Source organism: Terrapene carolina, unplaced genomic scaffold, assembly GCF_002925995.2.
Source record: "Terrapene carolina triunguis isolate 2854851 unplaced genomic scaffold, T_m_triunguis-2.0 Scaffold21, whole genome shotgun sequence".
NCBI classification, from domain to species: Eukaryota; Metazoa; Chordata; order Testudines; family Emydidae; genus Terrapene; species Terrapene triunguis.
In genome coordinates, this window is record NW_020664372.1 from 12,531,205 (window position 1) to 12,548,148 (window position 16,944).

At 37.5% G+C, this 16,944-nt stretch overlaps 1 protein-coding gene across 1 annotated transcript; it reads right to left on the reverse strand.

Moving 5' to 3' along the window:
- Positions 1 to 392: 392 nt before the first annotated feature.
- SLITRK6 (SLIT and NTRK like family member 6) lies at positions 393 to 2,915 on the reverse strand. The gene has a single exon (XM_024220319.1). It carries the CDS (start codon positions 2,913 to 2,915, stop codon positions 393 to 395), a length of 2,523 nt encoding a protein of 840 aa, XP_024076087.1.
- Between the last annotated feature and the right edge of the window lie 14,029 nt (positions 2,916 to 16,944).

Sequence of the window (16,944 nt, forward strand, 5' to 3'; positions counted from 1 at the left end):
AACCTTTATAACTATATAATCATGTACTTAAAAATGTAGTCCAATTAAATTGAGAGAAAAGAAAGAAGTACAAATAACATAAAAGGTTTATCCTAGGTTAGGTACAGAATGGGGAGTGCCATACAGACCTTTTAACCCCCCCCCCCCCCCAAGGAATATGGCAGTCTTTCTCCCACAGTTCAATCACACAGAGATCATGTTTCAATTGGGGTAAGACATATTGCCTGCAAACTTCCGCATGGCTTCCCACAGTGATCCCTGAGTTTTTGTTAGGATTACTGCTGTGCTTTAGTCCTGATGGATGATACATTATTATAAGGCACTTTTATTTACAATGTTCTGACTTAATATAGAATTACAGATTTTCTGTCCCAGTCCAAAGAAATATCATTTTATGTTTGCTGTTCCAGGACTTCCAGGTAGTCAGGCTCAGCATGTAAGTTAGCTTTGAGCTCAAAATACTCATTTTTAGTCTGCTCAAGCAAAACCTTTCTTGGTCTGGAGTACATTAATGTCTCCATTAACTTTAGCTCCTCATGTGTTCCAGGATAATGTACTTCCATGTCAGGCTGGAGCTGGATAATATTTTTCCTTAGATACTCAGTGATCCCTAGCTGCTGGAGTTCTCTTTCTTTCTCAAGAATGTTTCTGTATAAGGAGCTGGCATCCTGAAAGGTCAGAAATTCAGATGATTGGTCTGTACATTTGTATTTGACATTTGAACCTGTGAGAGGAGAATTGTTCTCTCTTTCCAGAAGATTTCTGCGGACATGTCTGGAGTCATTCATATCCTTTTCATTTCCCTCCTCCTGTTGTTCTGTCTGTTTGGGGCTGAAGGATGGACTTCGATAAACTTGAACCATGGGACTGATCATGCGTTGCTCATAGAGAGTTGGTGCTGGACGCTCAGTTGTGTGGTGTGTTGTTTTGTGACCATACATGCTGTACTGGAGATGAACTGGGCTACTGTCCCTCATGTGTTCATCTGCCTGTTTCTTTTTGTGTCTTCTCCGCCGATGCAGAACAAGGACAACTATTCCTGCTGCACAAAATACAATCGTAATAAACACAATTAGGAGCCCTAGGATTAAAACAGAAAGTGGGACAGCATCTGTAAGTGATCGAAGAATAGTGTCCGCAGTATTGGTGGTTGTAGAAGAAGTTGTCACAACTATAAAGCTAGCATGGGTTGGCAGGGCTGGGCTATTTATTAGTCCTGGGCATAAGACTTCACTGTTCAGAGATTTCAATTCTTTTTTTGCTAGGTGCCCTGGGGATTTACAGAAAATGTCACCCATCATGATGTTCTTATTCAACTTTTGTATCCACTGCTGCAGCCCAACTGAATCACAAGTACAGTCCCAAGGGTTGTCCTCAAGTTCAATTTGTACCAACAAATCCAGTTCATTCAAGACAGTGCTCACAGGCAAATGGGTAAACTGGTTTGTTTTAAGGTTTAGCCTGGCTAGTGGCACCCCTGAGAAAACATGGGGTGGTAAAGTTTGAAGAAGGTTGTTGTTTAAATATAACACCTTAAGTTTTGGCATCATGTTAAATGTCCCTGGCAAAACTTCCTTGATGGCATTGTATTCAAGATACAAATACTCAAGGTGCTGAAGACCAAGGAAGAGACTCTGACTTAACTTCGTAAGATGATTGCCATTTAGATATAACTTCTGCAATCTCGTTAGATTCATAAATGATCCTTCTTCAAGGATTTCAATACGATTGTTTCCCAAGTGAAGCATTTCCAGGCTAGCATAGTCCACCAGATCTGATTTCAGCAATGTCTGAATAATGTTTCCAGCTAGAATAAGCTTTCTAGGGTTTGGAGGAGGGGGACCTAAATCAGACAAGCTTTCGATATTTCGCTCCTGGCAGTGAATTAGAACTCCTGACAGGATATGGCTGGTGCAGTGACAGGGTACAGGACAGTATATTCCTGGAAGCTGAGTAGCTGGCTTTGTGGCATGAAGCACTAAACCTGGTTCCTTGGTAGGAGCTTTCAGGACAGGGATCATCTTGGCTGGTAGGTGGCTATCACTTATAGAGGTGGTTACTACCAAGGGCAAGGACCCTGAAGGATCTTCAAGTTCATTTATAGGGTGAGTGGGACAGAGCAATTCTTTTTTTAATCTTCTTAGGATGCTGCCTTTGATAACTGGAGGGCTGTTGCACACAACATCACCTATTATAGACTGGGGAGGCATGTTTTCAAGCCATATCTTCAGCTGCAGTAAGTCACAATTACAGGCCCATTTGTTGTCTTCCAGCTGAAGGTCCAGTATTCGACCAATATGCTCTAAAAAGCCAACATATGGCAGTGTCTGTAACTGGTTTCCACGAAGATCTAAGTGGGTCAACGGCACAAAGCGAAATATGTTAGGAGGGAGAAACTCAATGGCATTGTCATTTAAAATAAGCACTTTAAGTCTGTTGAGTTTGCTAAAGGCACTTGCTTCAATCACGGTGATGAAATTGTTGTCTGCTTGAAGAAACTCCAGATTTTCAAGTCCCTGAAAAGTATCCTCTTTAAGTATTTCTAATGAATTGTGATTGATATGAAGTTGCTTAAGAAGACCGAGACCATTAAAAGCTCCAGGTTCAATATCTGCAATATTATTAAATCCAACATGTAGTGAGATAGCATTGATGAGGCCAGCAAAATCATTCATATGTAACGTGGTCAAGCCATTGTTCAGCAGGTTAAGATGGAAAGGCTGTGATGGTGGGATATTTATTTGTGATAACATTTTGATACCTCTTTCTTCACAGTTTATAATCAAGATATCATCCTTTTCTTCACAAGAACACAGATTTTCACAAGATCCTCTCGCTGAAGACAAAGAAGTCTGAGATTGTAGTAAATCCGAGGCAACCACAACTGAACATAACATAAAAATCCAGAGCTTCATTGTTGCCAGTAGGTCCTGTAAAATAAAAATGAATTGAGTTTATCATTTCAGATTTGAAAAAAAAAAAAAAACTTGAAAGTTCCCCAAACTTACCTGAAAAATTTATCCTTAAAAAAAGATATTGTGTTCTATTAAATATTTTAATGATTCTTTAAGAAATGCAACACATGATTAGTTCTAACCATTAAATATAGCATGAAGGTCATAACACAGAAGCACTTCAGTATTTTGATGTTGCAACAACACAGCATGCAGGGCTCATGAAAATTATGTTCTTATTTATGGAGTGCCATATACGTTCATGGTGCTTTGTAGGAAAACAAACAAGCAAACAAAAAGACATTTTCACCTTTGCTGGGCATGCAGTGCTGCAGTTTTTAGGAAATTGCAACAGATAGACATTAACAGGCTATATGACTGAACAGAAGTTTCATAATAAACCAATCTCGGTTCAGTTCCAACAATCTATTGTCTATCAAATGTTTATTCAGCCAGCATGTGGAGGGCTTTTTCTTTGCCTGTTTCTGCAACTTATCTGTAAATTGAAATGGAACTTCCTCTGCAATCCTAATACCCCAAAACTGAGAACAATTAGTGATTTTTCCCTTTGTTTAAATATGTATGTGCTGTATTTATATTTTAAATATAGCTGTGGGTAGATACACATACACACCCTACCCACACATTCATATCTTTAGGGAGATTATACATGCACATGTTTTATTGATATAAGTATAATATATTTGTGCATTCAATATGTAAACTAAGTTTACTAGCAATAAAAGAATAACAGTGAAGTATAAATAGAAAGAAATAGGTTGGCAATATACAATATATTGAATTGGACATTTTTCGTCTTAATAATTAATATTAGTATCATTCTAAAATGCACACAGCAAGAGATTTGTCATTAACAATTAGCAATGATGGATGACATCATCTGCACTGTGTAATTTAAGCTATTATCTTGCAAACCATTGGTCTCAAAATTTAGGATGCATGAAAAATGTATCAGAATTGTCCAACTATTAAATCAGGAACAGAAACTGGTGAACATTATATATTTTCAATTAAGTATCTGTTTGGCACAGGTCTTACTGAGATGAGATTAGTTTGTTACTGTTCATATGAGGGTTCTGTGTGTTTCTTTTTTTATAGTAAGGTTGTCTTATTACCAAAGAGCAAAGATATTTATTTTTGCATTGGATGAAGTCACATGTCTGTTTACAATCTATTATTAAAGTAAATACTTCCACATTTCCAACAAGAAAAGGATGATTTGAAACACATTTCATGCAAGAATTTCCCTTCACTGCACTATTTATTCCAGAACTGAACAATATTGCTTGAAGAAACCTGTGTCATAAAGGTCACTTGATCTTTTTAAGTGAGCTATTGAAACAGGCTTTGGAGTGCAGAATGTCATCACACAATTAACCAGCAGAATTGCTGCTTTATGAGGAAGTTGCAAGAATCTATGTAATTATTCTTATGGACATTCTCAGAATTTGGTCATGTATTTTGGCATCACATCAGCAATTATAATTTAGATGCATATCTTATTCTTACTGCACTACTCATTCAGACTTCAGTTAGTCTTCTCATCTAGACTTCTCTTGCAACTTGATGAGAGGACTTCCAGAGGAGGCACTCAGATACCATCCTTGTGAATGCTACTGAAATGCTTATAAGTCAGTAAGCACTAGTTTGTGCACATTGAGTAATACCTTATTCCACAGTTGTCCCATTGATTTCAGTGGAGAAAGGTGCTTCCCACCATGAGTAAAGGTGACAGAATCTGTTACTAAACGTATCTGATTCATGCATCTTTTTCAGTAGAAACAAAACATATTTTTGTTGGATCACAGAGTAGTTCTTGAACATAGTCTATTCTAGTTAGCTGGTTAAATTTAACTTGCATAGTGTCTGAGCCTCTGGTTTTCCATAAAGTATTGGGAAAGACACAATATGCAGAAATCTTATTCCAAAGTATTCAGATTAATGCCAGCATGATATTGTGTTAAAGAAAACTGTATTCATTCACTAGCATTCTTTTCAGTAACCTAAGGTGAAAAATGAAGCTTCTGGTAACAATTACCCATAACAAACCTATTGTGTTGCTAATTAGCCTTTATTTTCTGTAACTTGTTTCTGTATAAGGACACCAGCATAGTTGTGCATTGTTTTTAAATTGTAGTTTTTATGAGGGCCCAGAGCAAAATTAAGTGAAATAAATCAAAATATATTAATCTGAAATGCATGTTGCATTTTAATACATATTGCAAAAATGATTTTTTTAAAAAATGAAAGACCTCTCATCATTTTTTTAAAGATGAAAGTAAGAACATTTGTAACCAATTGGAAAACATTCCTATTTTAATCATTATCATACTTTTGTGGGGATCATTGCAAAAATTCTCTCTCTCTCTCTCTCTCTCTCTCACGCGCACACACACACACAAACACACACACAGTAGAAAGACACTGGGAACTTCTAAATATTTTGTAAGTATTGGGTGAGAACTGATTGGCATTTCTTTTTAAATTTTCCGTCTGTGCACACGGAGCAAGTAAATCTAGCCTTAAATAGGCTCCACTCTTCTTTTAAAATAGCAGATACTTTTATGTAACAGATTATTAACATTGTGTTGAAAGAACTCACAGTAAAGATTGAATATACATTTCATTTTAAAATACTGGACTAATTATTATCCTGTTTCATTTAGTGAAGTGTTATCAGAAATGTCAGGTGGTAACTTAGTTTTAATAACTGCTTACTGTAATTGTTCTTTCACAGTTTTTATAAAAAAAGACTAGTGAATTCCAGAGTCTTTCCTACCAGGCAAATTTGCAGCATATATAGAAGTAGTGAGTTATGAGTCCCTTAAGGCAAATTTGCAATATGCTTGAGAAGCAATGAAATAATAAAATCTTCTTTTAAAAAAATTAGTCTCTTTTTTATTTGATCTTACTCTTGATACAAATATGTGTAAAGTGAGTGATGAAGTATTCCAAAGCCTCAGGTTAAGCAAGGGGAATGTGCAGTGTATAAAATCCTTCAAGCCTGCTTGTTAATTCTGGATGCAAGCACAGTTGGATGATGTATTTTAAGAGTAACGTCATACTTCAGAAAAGCACTTCTTTAATCCATGCTACAGTGCATGCTACAATCTAAAACTACTCTCTCTTTGCCTGCTGAGCAACTACATGTATTGAAAACTGTTCAGTGAAAAAGGTACCCGGAACAGTGCTTGAAATATCAGTGGGTAAATCTATACAGATTTCTATCATTTAACTGTAAAGTTAACCAAAGTAATACAGGAAAATAAAATCAATTGGTGCTAAACAGACAGAGAAAAAGTGAGGAAATTCACTTGAGATAATTAGCTAACTGGAAGCTTTCTTACCTGTACAGAGGCAACACTCCCTGACACGATCAATAATGCACAATTTGAGTAGATGTTCGAATGCAATTCAGGTTCTCTTTAAAAAAAAAATGTACACTTTCTTCCAAATTTTCACTTTGCTGCAAGCTTTTGTACAGCTCCAGCTGCCTTAAGTTAAAAGTCCATGTCAAAAAAACTAAGTATAGAGCATTTCACTGGAATAATAATAATAATAATACATAAAATCTCTCAGGCAGAGTGCACTCTAGACCATCCTGAAAGCAGTTGTCCCTTTCCTCAATTAAAATTCACAGCATACTTCCCATCTATGCTGACTTTTCTGCATATAGTTAACCATTTGCAAGCTTTTGGATGCAGTAAATAAACAAGATGTTCAGCAGAGCTTAAACTGATCCCTCTTGGTTTGTTAGATTTTTAGATCCAAGCTGCTTCTGCTTCTGTGTTCTCTCTCTTCTTTCTAGTCTTTCTTGTTACCTCAGTTTGTTATTAGTCAGATTGCCAGGGGCTGGGAGGTAGGCGTAAATAAAAAGACTTCTTGGCTTTTGACTCAGCCTTTAAGCCCTTCCCCTTCCCCATCAGAGAGCTTTAATCTGCCAGTGTCATTTAATACAAGATACAGCTCCACCTTGGGACAGCTCAGCTCCACCTCCTCCTGCAATTTGTCTCACCTCCTCTTTTTCCTTTTCTAATTGAACCTTCTGAAAATAAAATCCAGCTAAATCTTCTGTAGATCACTTAAGATCTATTAATGGCTGATTTTGCAAGACAATAAATCTCTACCACAGCTCCTGCAGCTTTTTCTGTTTGCAGACATACAGTAAATGTATGTCTTTCTGATATATATTTTAAATGCTGAAAATACCCCCAAACCAAATGCATGTTTCCCACCCAACAATAGCTACCATAAGGAAAAATCTTATCTTCCACTGGAACAAAATGCCTGTGATAATCATATGAAGGATTTATAAAAGTGTAAAGGTGCACATTAGATCTTTACTCCAATTCACACAATGTGGTGGGTTAAATAGTTGAGGGGGGGTGTGTGTGTGTGTTTGTGTGTGTGTGTGTGTGTGTGTGTGTGTGTATACAGTGGCTTTAGAGGTTTTACTTTTGCAGCAAAAGAATGTTATGGTACATTGGTGTTTATGTTCATAGAGTGATTGCAGTGAGTGCACTTAAAAATTTCCCATCTTCTCTAATGGAGGGAGTTTCAGTTTGATTTTAATTGACTGTTTTCCAGATGTTAGGATAATATATTGGTATTAATGTACATGGTGTTGTATTCTGTTTCGCATGAAACAATGTGTTTACAAAAAACGACTTTTTTTTCTTGAAATCAAGCTAATATTGAGATAATATTTACATTTGTGTTCTAAACATGTAATTATTAATAATTGTTTATTACGTGGAAGAATACAAGGATTGTATGTCCCAGAATTATCAGCCAGATTCTGACATCCTTATTCATGCTGAGTATTGCATTACTCTATGAGTAGCCTTATTGACTTTGTAAGGGCTATTTGTGGAGTCAAGTACTATGCCATGTGACTAGGATTATCAGAATCTTGTCCAGTTTTTGTAAGTGTACATTAATTTTATGTTCAGCATAGTTAGTTCTTCATTATTTCATTCCCTACATATAAAATACTGTTATTTTTTTTAAATGTTTCAGAATAATTAGAGATAAATAATTCATCACAAATAATGTATTCAATAGACTTTAATCCTTTTTTCTGCTTACAGAATATCCATAAGCTGATCTCACTTTATTCAAATGTATGTCTTACTTGACAACGTTTGACAAACATTTTGAGAACCTTATTTAAATCGCTAGATTGACTGAAAATGATTTTCTGTGAATATACCGGGGTCCTTGACTAGTTGTAACTGGTCAAACAAGCTAAATGATATTATTTCTGATTTGCATTCCTGGTATGAATACTTGTGCATAAAAACATTGTTTGTTTTTTGATTGTTCAAGACAGTAAAACAAATTAAAATGTTCACAGAAATCAACCACATTAATTTAAAAATTAGGCAGAGTAATCATGGAATGTTTGTGTAGTCTCTGCCAGTTCTAAAATTAATGGGCCAGTTCAGCCATGCCAGTTGGCTTTGTAAAAATATTGCCATTGATTCCCCCCCCCCCCCAAAATTAAGATTTATTACTTGGTAAGTGATTTGTATTAACTAAGGTCTTGCTCTTGCAACTGCTTCTGCATGGACAGACCCCTGAACTTACGTGGCGGTCAAGGTCTACTGATGTATTGGTTGCAGTGAAATTTAAGTATTTCCCTATGTCTCTGTTATCTAGTAATCAAAGAAAATAATTATAACTAATGTGACTAGTGATCCTGCAGTCGGGTATATGTTGATGAACTCCTATGTCCATACAGAAGTCCATTGACTTCAGTGGGATTCCATGCAGTTGCAAATATCTGACCATATAGTTCCGAGCACAGGACAGCATCTGAACACCTAATTTTAAATTATATAATTTAAGTTAACAAAAGGTCTAAATAAGAGAGGATAAAATCGATTGCCTTGCAAGAAAAAATTACCTGTCCCAGGAAACTTAATTTTTAAAGCACCTAATTGCAAAATGTAATTGAGAGATGCTCTCCCTAAACAGAGCTGCTCTTCAAACATTCACCTTATCAATCACTTTGACTGTTCTAAAGTTTGTTAAGCTGCACTAAAATATCCACAACTGTCAGCCTCACTTATTTCCCAAAGGGCCTAAAGGTTTTATGGCACTCACTGCTCTTTACCTTTTCACAAAGTACAGTATCTTCTCCATATTAAAATAAGTACACAATATCCTTCTTACCATTCGTACATTCTATGTATTTTTTTTCCAGGGCCAGATAATTCTCTCCATTATTATATGTACACATAAATATGTAAGCTATAATACCTGGAGAGGTCCAACTTCAATCCATGAAAACAGGGATATCCAGAATTAAGGACTTTTATTTCATTCTTTGCCCAGCTGTTATGAGTCATTCTTAGTTATATCATAAGTTGTATGTGACACTGCACATTGACAGCTGCTAGTTTTAGGCATTTCATATAAGTTTAATAAAAGATTACTTGACTCTGAATTGCATGATTTGTGAATTTCAATATCATCAAAATATGGCAGAAGTTCAGCTGGGATTCTCTGTTTCCCTCTTAATTCTCTGTTACTTAATGGTACCCTCACTCCAATTTCACAAATATTGGGAGAGGCTCCTTTGAAGGGTAGATAGAAGTCCTTAGAAAACAATATCAATCCTTTGCACTTCCTCTCATCCAAAGCATGAGAGTGCCACCTCCAAAATACTTCCAATGACTTTGCCAAATTGAGAGATATTGGATCCAAACTTGGGAACCAGACTCAAAGTTACGTTGGACCCTGTAACATTACTTTACTATAGATATTTGTCTATAGTTTGTATTTTTTTTTATTACAGTGTTTAAAAACAAGAGAGCGTGACAAGGGAGATGGAAATCTATCACTGAAATAACTGGTTCTTCAGTTAATGGTGGTAATGGCTCCTGTGTGCATTTACTGTTTCAATGGACATGTAAAAGACTCTCCCATTATTCATATTTCATCCACACTTATCAATATGCATTTAACCAGCCATTTATCTGCATATGAAATGCTTGAGCTAAATACTGCCTCTTACCATATCTGCAACACCAAGCCCTAGGTTTGTCTGCAGTGTATGAGATCTGCTTGTATTGGTGGGCTCTGAAGGGCTCCCTTTTTCTACATTTCCTATGAGGAAAGGGAAATTACTTACCTCTGTAACTGGAGTTCCTAGAGATGTATGGTCCCTATCTGTATTCCTATGAGGGGTATGCATGCATGCCATGCACCTGAGACCAGAGAATTCTTGTAAGTAGTGTCTGTTTCTCCACACCTGTGCCCTTGCTCTTCTCATGCACCACACCAACCGCCTCTTCAGTTCCTTCTCCTACCATGAATCAGACTTGATCCAACATGATCCGAAACAGAGGGGAAGGAGTGGTGGTGGATCGTGGTGGAATACAGATAGGGACCATGCATCTTGAGGAACTCCAGTTACAAAGTAAGTAACTTCACTTTCTTCTTTGACTGCTGGTCCCTATGTACTCCACTGTCTGTGACTGACAAGCAATACTCAGAGAGGAGGAGAAGGCTACAAGGATGCAGGTGGTATGGCTGCTTGTAGAACTACTCTCCCAAAGGGTGCATCAGTGGAGGAAGGCTGGACCAAGGCATGTCTCATAAATGTGTGGATGAAATTCCATATTGCTGCCTTACAAATATCAAGCAGGGATACCTCTTTAAGTGATGCTACTGAGTCTGCTTGCACTCTTGTAGAGTGAGCCCTTACTCTGTGCGAGGGAGGAACTGACAAAGTTGGATACTGCCAGAGATCCACTTAGAGATTCTCTGAAAGGAAATAGGTTGTCCTTGGACTAATTCTGCTATGGCAACAAGCAGGTGAGTATTGTGTTTCTGATCTATTTTGTTCTCTGTAGGTAAAATGCCAATGCTTGTCTGACATCAAGGGAATGAATTCTCTTCTCTTTGCTGGAAGCATGCAGCCTCAGAGAAGTACAGTTAAATGGATAGTCTGATTATTGTTAAATTCTGTAACTACCTAAGGGGTGAATTTCAGGTGGAGTCATAGCAAGACCTTGTTTTTATGCACTATTGTATATGGTGGGTCTGCCATTAGGGGCCCAACTACACCCACCTGTGTGGCTGAGGTGATGGCAATGAGGAAGGGGACCTTCACTGTCAGGTGAAACATCGGACAACTCGCTAGTGGTTTGAAGGATGTCTTGATGCATATCAAAAGTACAAAATTAAGGTCCCAGGGAGCAGTTCACTTTGTTACCAGTGGAAAGGTTCTAAGTAAACCTTTTAAGAACCTAGATGTGGCTGGGTGAGTAAAGACAGAGTAGCCATCCATTGGTAGGTGACATGCACTGATTGCCACCAGGTGAACCTGTGGTGAACTAAGGGAAAGACCGGCTATCTGAGGAGAAGGATGTAATCTGAGATAGCAGGAATACCCACCCACTATCTCTTAAGACATATGATGTCACTGTGCTCAGATAGAGAAACTTTTTCACTTGGCTAGATAACATTTGCTGTTGGAGTCATTTCTGATATTAAAAATGACTTGCACAACTTCAGAAAAGGAAATAATTCATTTACAACACATCCTTTGCTGTCATAAATCCTAAATAAACTTTAGCTCCTTAGTCTATTAATAAAACATGATGCAGAAGCTGTAAATAACTTTTTTGGATATGGAGAAAGTCAAACTGTTCTTTTTGTGCCTAAAAGTGAACATGCTGCCTACAGAGGTGATTATATTGTATTTATTTTGTTCTGAGAGTAAATTCTACTAGCATTTCCTTCATTTAAACCAATTTTGTCCTTTTAAAACTCTACAGTGAATTTGAAATGGATATTTTGCTGCTCTTTTCCACTCACAGATGGAGAACTCCCAGTTCTGCATGATGTAGGAAGAGCATAATATCAGAGTCAAGATTTGCCATGCAACTCTGAGAGGATCTTTTTGCCTATAGATTATAATGCTGATGTGAATGAATCTTTTACAGTCCTTTATAATCTGTGGCATTCTTTCCTCTCATTGTTTGGTATTATTTCCCACCCCACTTTCCCTGCAGTTGCTGAAATGAGCTTTGGTATATTTGAATATTATGGGTCTAAACCTCAGAGATCTGCTGAGAACACAAGTCAGCAGATGGTGTACAAAGGTGGCTTAAACCTTAAAGCAAACTGGGTTACAGCTTGAGGGCTTCTGTAATTCACACTCACTATAAGTGGCTCCAAGAAGCATCTGAACAATGTCCTCTTTGTTCCAGACAGCTCTTTTCCCGCCCTATTGCACTGGCATCAGAGGCAAATAGTATAAGAGCTGCTTCATTGACAATAAGCCTCTCCACCCTTATAATGAAGTGATACCCAGTAAAAATGGTGTTAAATTACACCATTACAGATTACACAAGCAAAGCGGGGGAGGAATAGCTCAGCAGTTTGAGCATTGGTCTCCTTAAACCCAGGGTTGTGAGTTCAATCTTTGAGGGGGCCACTTAGGGATCTGGGGCAAAATCAGTATTTGGTCCTGCTAGTAAAGGCAGGTGGCTGGACCCAATGATTTTTCAGGGTCCCTTCCAGTTCTACGAGATAGGTATATCTCCATATATTATTATTAAAGCAGCCATGCCACACTGACAGGTGAAATCCTCAGCTAATTGCAGTCATTAGTGAAACACCCATTGCTTTCAAAATTTCACCAGAAGAAGCTTAACACCTATTTCCTCCAGACTTTCAGTTAATGACACTATAATTATATTTTCACAGAATTTAAATAAAAACACATTTGTTATGTTATTCTTCCAGTATCTCTAGCTGTATTTGTTTTTCTTGGATTAAAGTCTTATCTTCTGTTACATGTTATAACCAGCCAATAATTAGTCACCCAACACCGACTCTTACACTGTGGCTATAAGTATTCCATTTGAAATAACACCAGGCTTTCTGGTGGCATTTTGGTTCTTCTGAGTGAATTTTCAAAGCCAATGGGAGTTGGGTGCCACAGTGCTTTAGGACCCTTTGAAAATACCAGCCTCTAGTTCCAGTCCTGGGAACAACCCATAAGTTTGGAAATGCATGAAAATGAAATGTAACCTTTAAAATACTTAACAGACTGTCTATGGTCCAGTCCTTCATTCTATACACAGGCAACACTTCCATTGATTCCAAGAATTTGCCTTCAGTTTATGCATAATGCATTCATTTTTTAACATTGGTAGGTGAATTTCCCCTATTGGACACAATTTAGCCTCTACATGTTGATTATATTCATTAGCATAGCCATGAAAATACATACCTGTGTACAATCTAATTATCCATTGCATGTTGCTGTTGTTCCACAGATCTAACTAACACAAGTTGTACCTGGCAACATGGGGAAAAATAATTTGAACACCTTCCAGAAAAAAATCAACTAATAAACAGCTTGTGTGGAACATCATTAGATTATGCAAATAGGTACAGCATTGCATTACCTTCTTTTGTTATGTGCACATAAGGTGAAATTCCCACCTCCACCAAGGCCTGTTACAAGGCCAATGCACTAGTTAAGTTCCACTTAAGCCCTGTTTTGAGGATGGGCTGGCCTTCTGCAGTAGGGTGAATATCACCTATAGAGGCATAGAACCTGGAAAATATGGTTTTGTTATACTACACTGTAAGTGCACTAGTGTAGTATACATGGTTGTATTTTACAAACAGTTATTTTCAAATGTTTAGATAGCAATCTAATTAGCATCTGGAAGGAAACATGCTGAAGTTTATTAAGGAGCTGTAACAGAGAAAGATATGTGGATAGATGGATTATAATGGTTCCTTTAATTTTGAAAATCCTAACAATGGCTTTCAGAATGGTAATATTATTATGGTTTATGGTTCCTGTTATACAAGGTAAATGCCAGGAATTTAATTCTATGTATCTAGCTAAATTTCTCTCTCCATTCAAAGTTCTTAGATGCTTATACAGTCCCCATTACCATAGTATCTGAATGTCTTGGAAACTGGTTTGTATTTATACTCAGAACATGCCCATGAGGCAGGGAAATGCTATCATCTCCATTTTACAGAAGGGGAATTGAGACACAGAGAAACATGGGCCTGGGTGCACAACAGGAGTTCGGTGCATCCTCATTACAGGATCACTGCATTGCACAAAACTCCTGCTGAACCCTGTAGTTGCCTAAACTCATTAAGTGCCTAAGACTCAGGGTTCCTCAGTGCCTAAGTTTCTGCCTCTGATCATGTGTACATTGCTTCACTCTAGGTGTCCCTGTGCCCATCTCTTGCCTAAATTCCAGAGAGATTCACAAACCAGGGAAAGATCTGCACTCAGCTGCCTAAGTTGCATATTGGGTCTGAGACAGTAGATGGTCTCTGAGCATTCCTACTGGATCGGGTCCTGTGGTGGTGGTGCTGCCATCACTTACTTTATAATTTTTATCCTAGTAGTTAGAGAACTTGCCCGAAATGTGAGAGACCCAGCTTCAATCCCCGCTTTCTTTCGAGAGGGGGAAAAATGTTTCCCACCTCTCAGAAGAGTGCTCTAACCGTTAAGCTATGGGATATTCTGATGTGGGGCTCCCTTACGCTCTCACCTGTTGAAGCTGTTCCACTGTGGATCAATAATGAAAGAGTGACAGGAGCAGAGGGACTGGACCCACAGTCTACCACCTCCCATTTGGGTGCCCCAACCACTGGATGTTCAGTGTCACGATGCCTAACTTCTTCTGTGCATCCAGCCTTAAGTGACTTAGCCAAAGTCATATAGCAAATCTATGTCAAATCAGGGAATTAAATACAGGTATCCCAAGTCTCAGGTTAACTCCCTAATCTCTGGACCAACTTTCCTCTCTATATAGTGGGTAAAATTACCAAAAGTGCCCAAGAGACTTAGGGGCCTAATCCAAATTTTCAAAAGTGATGTAGGCACTTATGGCTGCCTGGAAAGGCTCCTGATTGCCTAAATCACTTTTGAAAATGGATCTTAGACTCCTAATTTGCAAAGATGCTTTTGAAAATTTTACCCAGAGTGCTTTTAACTTTCTTTCCCATATTGCTATATAGTGTGGCACCCCACACCACTGACGGCTTGCATTCCATTGGCTAGTGAAGTAACAAATGTATGTGTGTATATGCATGTGTGTGAATGTAATAATAAAATCAATGCTAATCTCAGATACCATAGGGACCATTGTATTATATTTATACTGTAAAACATTAGGTCCTAATCCTGTAAACACATATCTGAATAATTTTATTATTGAATTTTATTATTTATTATACACTGAAGTCAAGCATAAGTGTTTGCACAGTCAGATCGGTAGTGATAATTTTAGGTAATTATTTCATGGTTACTATACTTATTCCCGTGTTATTATAAGGATATTTTCTGTTTCATATTCCTTAAATTTTGCATATTATTACTTTTAAGAATTTTGCCTTCTAGTTTTATATTTTTTGTTCTGTTAAATTCACCATAGAAACTGTATTCGTATACTCTGGGGGGTGGGGAACTGAACACCTAATTTCACAAAAATAATGCAATGAGTGATGTAACACACAAACAAATCCACCCTCAATAATGGCTATCTAATTGTAACCCACATGTATCAATTTTGAACTTGTTTAAACGGAATGTTCTCTATAGGACAGGCCAGTGATGTTCATGGAGTTTATGCACCTAAATCCTGAAGCACTGTTTTGAATATTTCCCTCATTGAGTCTATATATGGTATTTTCACAGAGCAAGAAGGGTCCAGTAAAGGAATTAAATCTACCTGATCTAGGGTTCAGCTCAACAACAGCAAAATGTCCTGCTGCCAGAATGAGGATCCCACATAAAGCTGAATGTTCCAATTTTTTTGGCTTCTAGTTTAGTCTGCAACAGTCATTTATTTTTAGAACTGAGCTTTTAAAAGGGTTAGGGATATGTTTGATATAAATGTTGATGATCATGGACAAACAGATATATTTATGCAAAGTAGAGATTTAAAGAAAAATCGAAAGAAATATGTAAGATTTCCAAGGGCAAGTCTACAAAATTAAGTTGGCCTAAGTTACGTCAATGTGCAGCCACCGCAGTAATTGAATCAGTTTTACACATCTACACTATGCTCCTTGTGTTGGCAGTGCACATCCTCACTGAGAGCGATCGATTTAACTGCCAGTGTGGGACATTGTTGGATAGTTTCTGAAAGGCAGCAACAGGTGATGTAAGCAATACATAGTCAACACTGACACTGCATCAACCTAACTATATCAACTTAAGCATTATGTCTCTCACAGAGGTGGAGTTATTTAAATCAGCATATAGGGCGGGAGCTACATTTTAGAGTAGACACTTACAGAGTTAGGTTGACATAAGCTGCCTTATGTCAACCTAACTCTGTAGTGTAGAACAGGCCTAAGGTACATTAAAGAACAGTGTGAAAGATTTCCACAGGATTTGCCTGTATTGAAAATAGTGGAACCTAAGAAAAGCAGTAGGTTTGATATATCTGGATTTTAGTAAGGCTTTTGGCACTGTTCTACCTGATTCTCATAAGTAAGTTAGGAAAATGTGTTGTGGATGAAATTACTATAAGGTTGGTGAACAACTGGTTGAAAAAACACACTCAGAGAGTAGTTATCAATGGTTTGCTGTCAAACTGGGAGGGTGTATTCAGTGGGGTCACACAGGGGTCAGTCCTGGGTCTGGTGCTATTCAATATTTTCATTTTTGACTTGGATAATGATAATATCTATGATAATAGAATCTGCAAATAACACCAAGCTAGGAGAGGTTGCAAGCACTTTAGAGGACAGAATTAGAATTCAAAACAAGCTTGACAAATTGGAGAATTGGTCTGAATTCCACAAGATGAAATTCAATAAAGACAAGTGCAAAGTACTTCACTTAGGATGGAAAAATGAAATGCACAGCTACAAAATGGGGAATAACTTACTAGGTGTTATTACTGCTCAAAAAAGGATTTCTGGGAGTTACAGTGGTTCAGAAGTTGAATATGAGTCAACA

What these genes read in the sequence shown, in the direction of transcription:
- SLITRK6 (XM_024220319.1), bottom strand. Translation starts at nt 2,915, where the DNA reads ATGAAGCTCTGGATTTTTATGTTATGTTCAGTTGTGGTTGCCTCGGAT.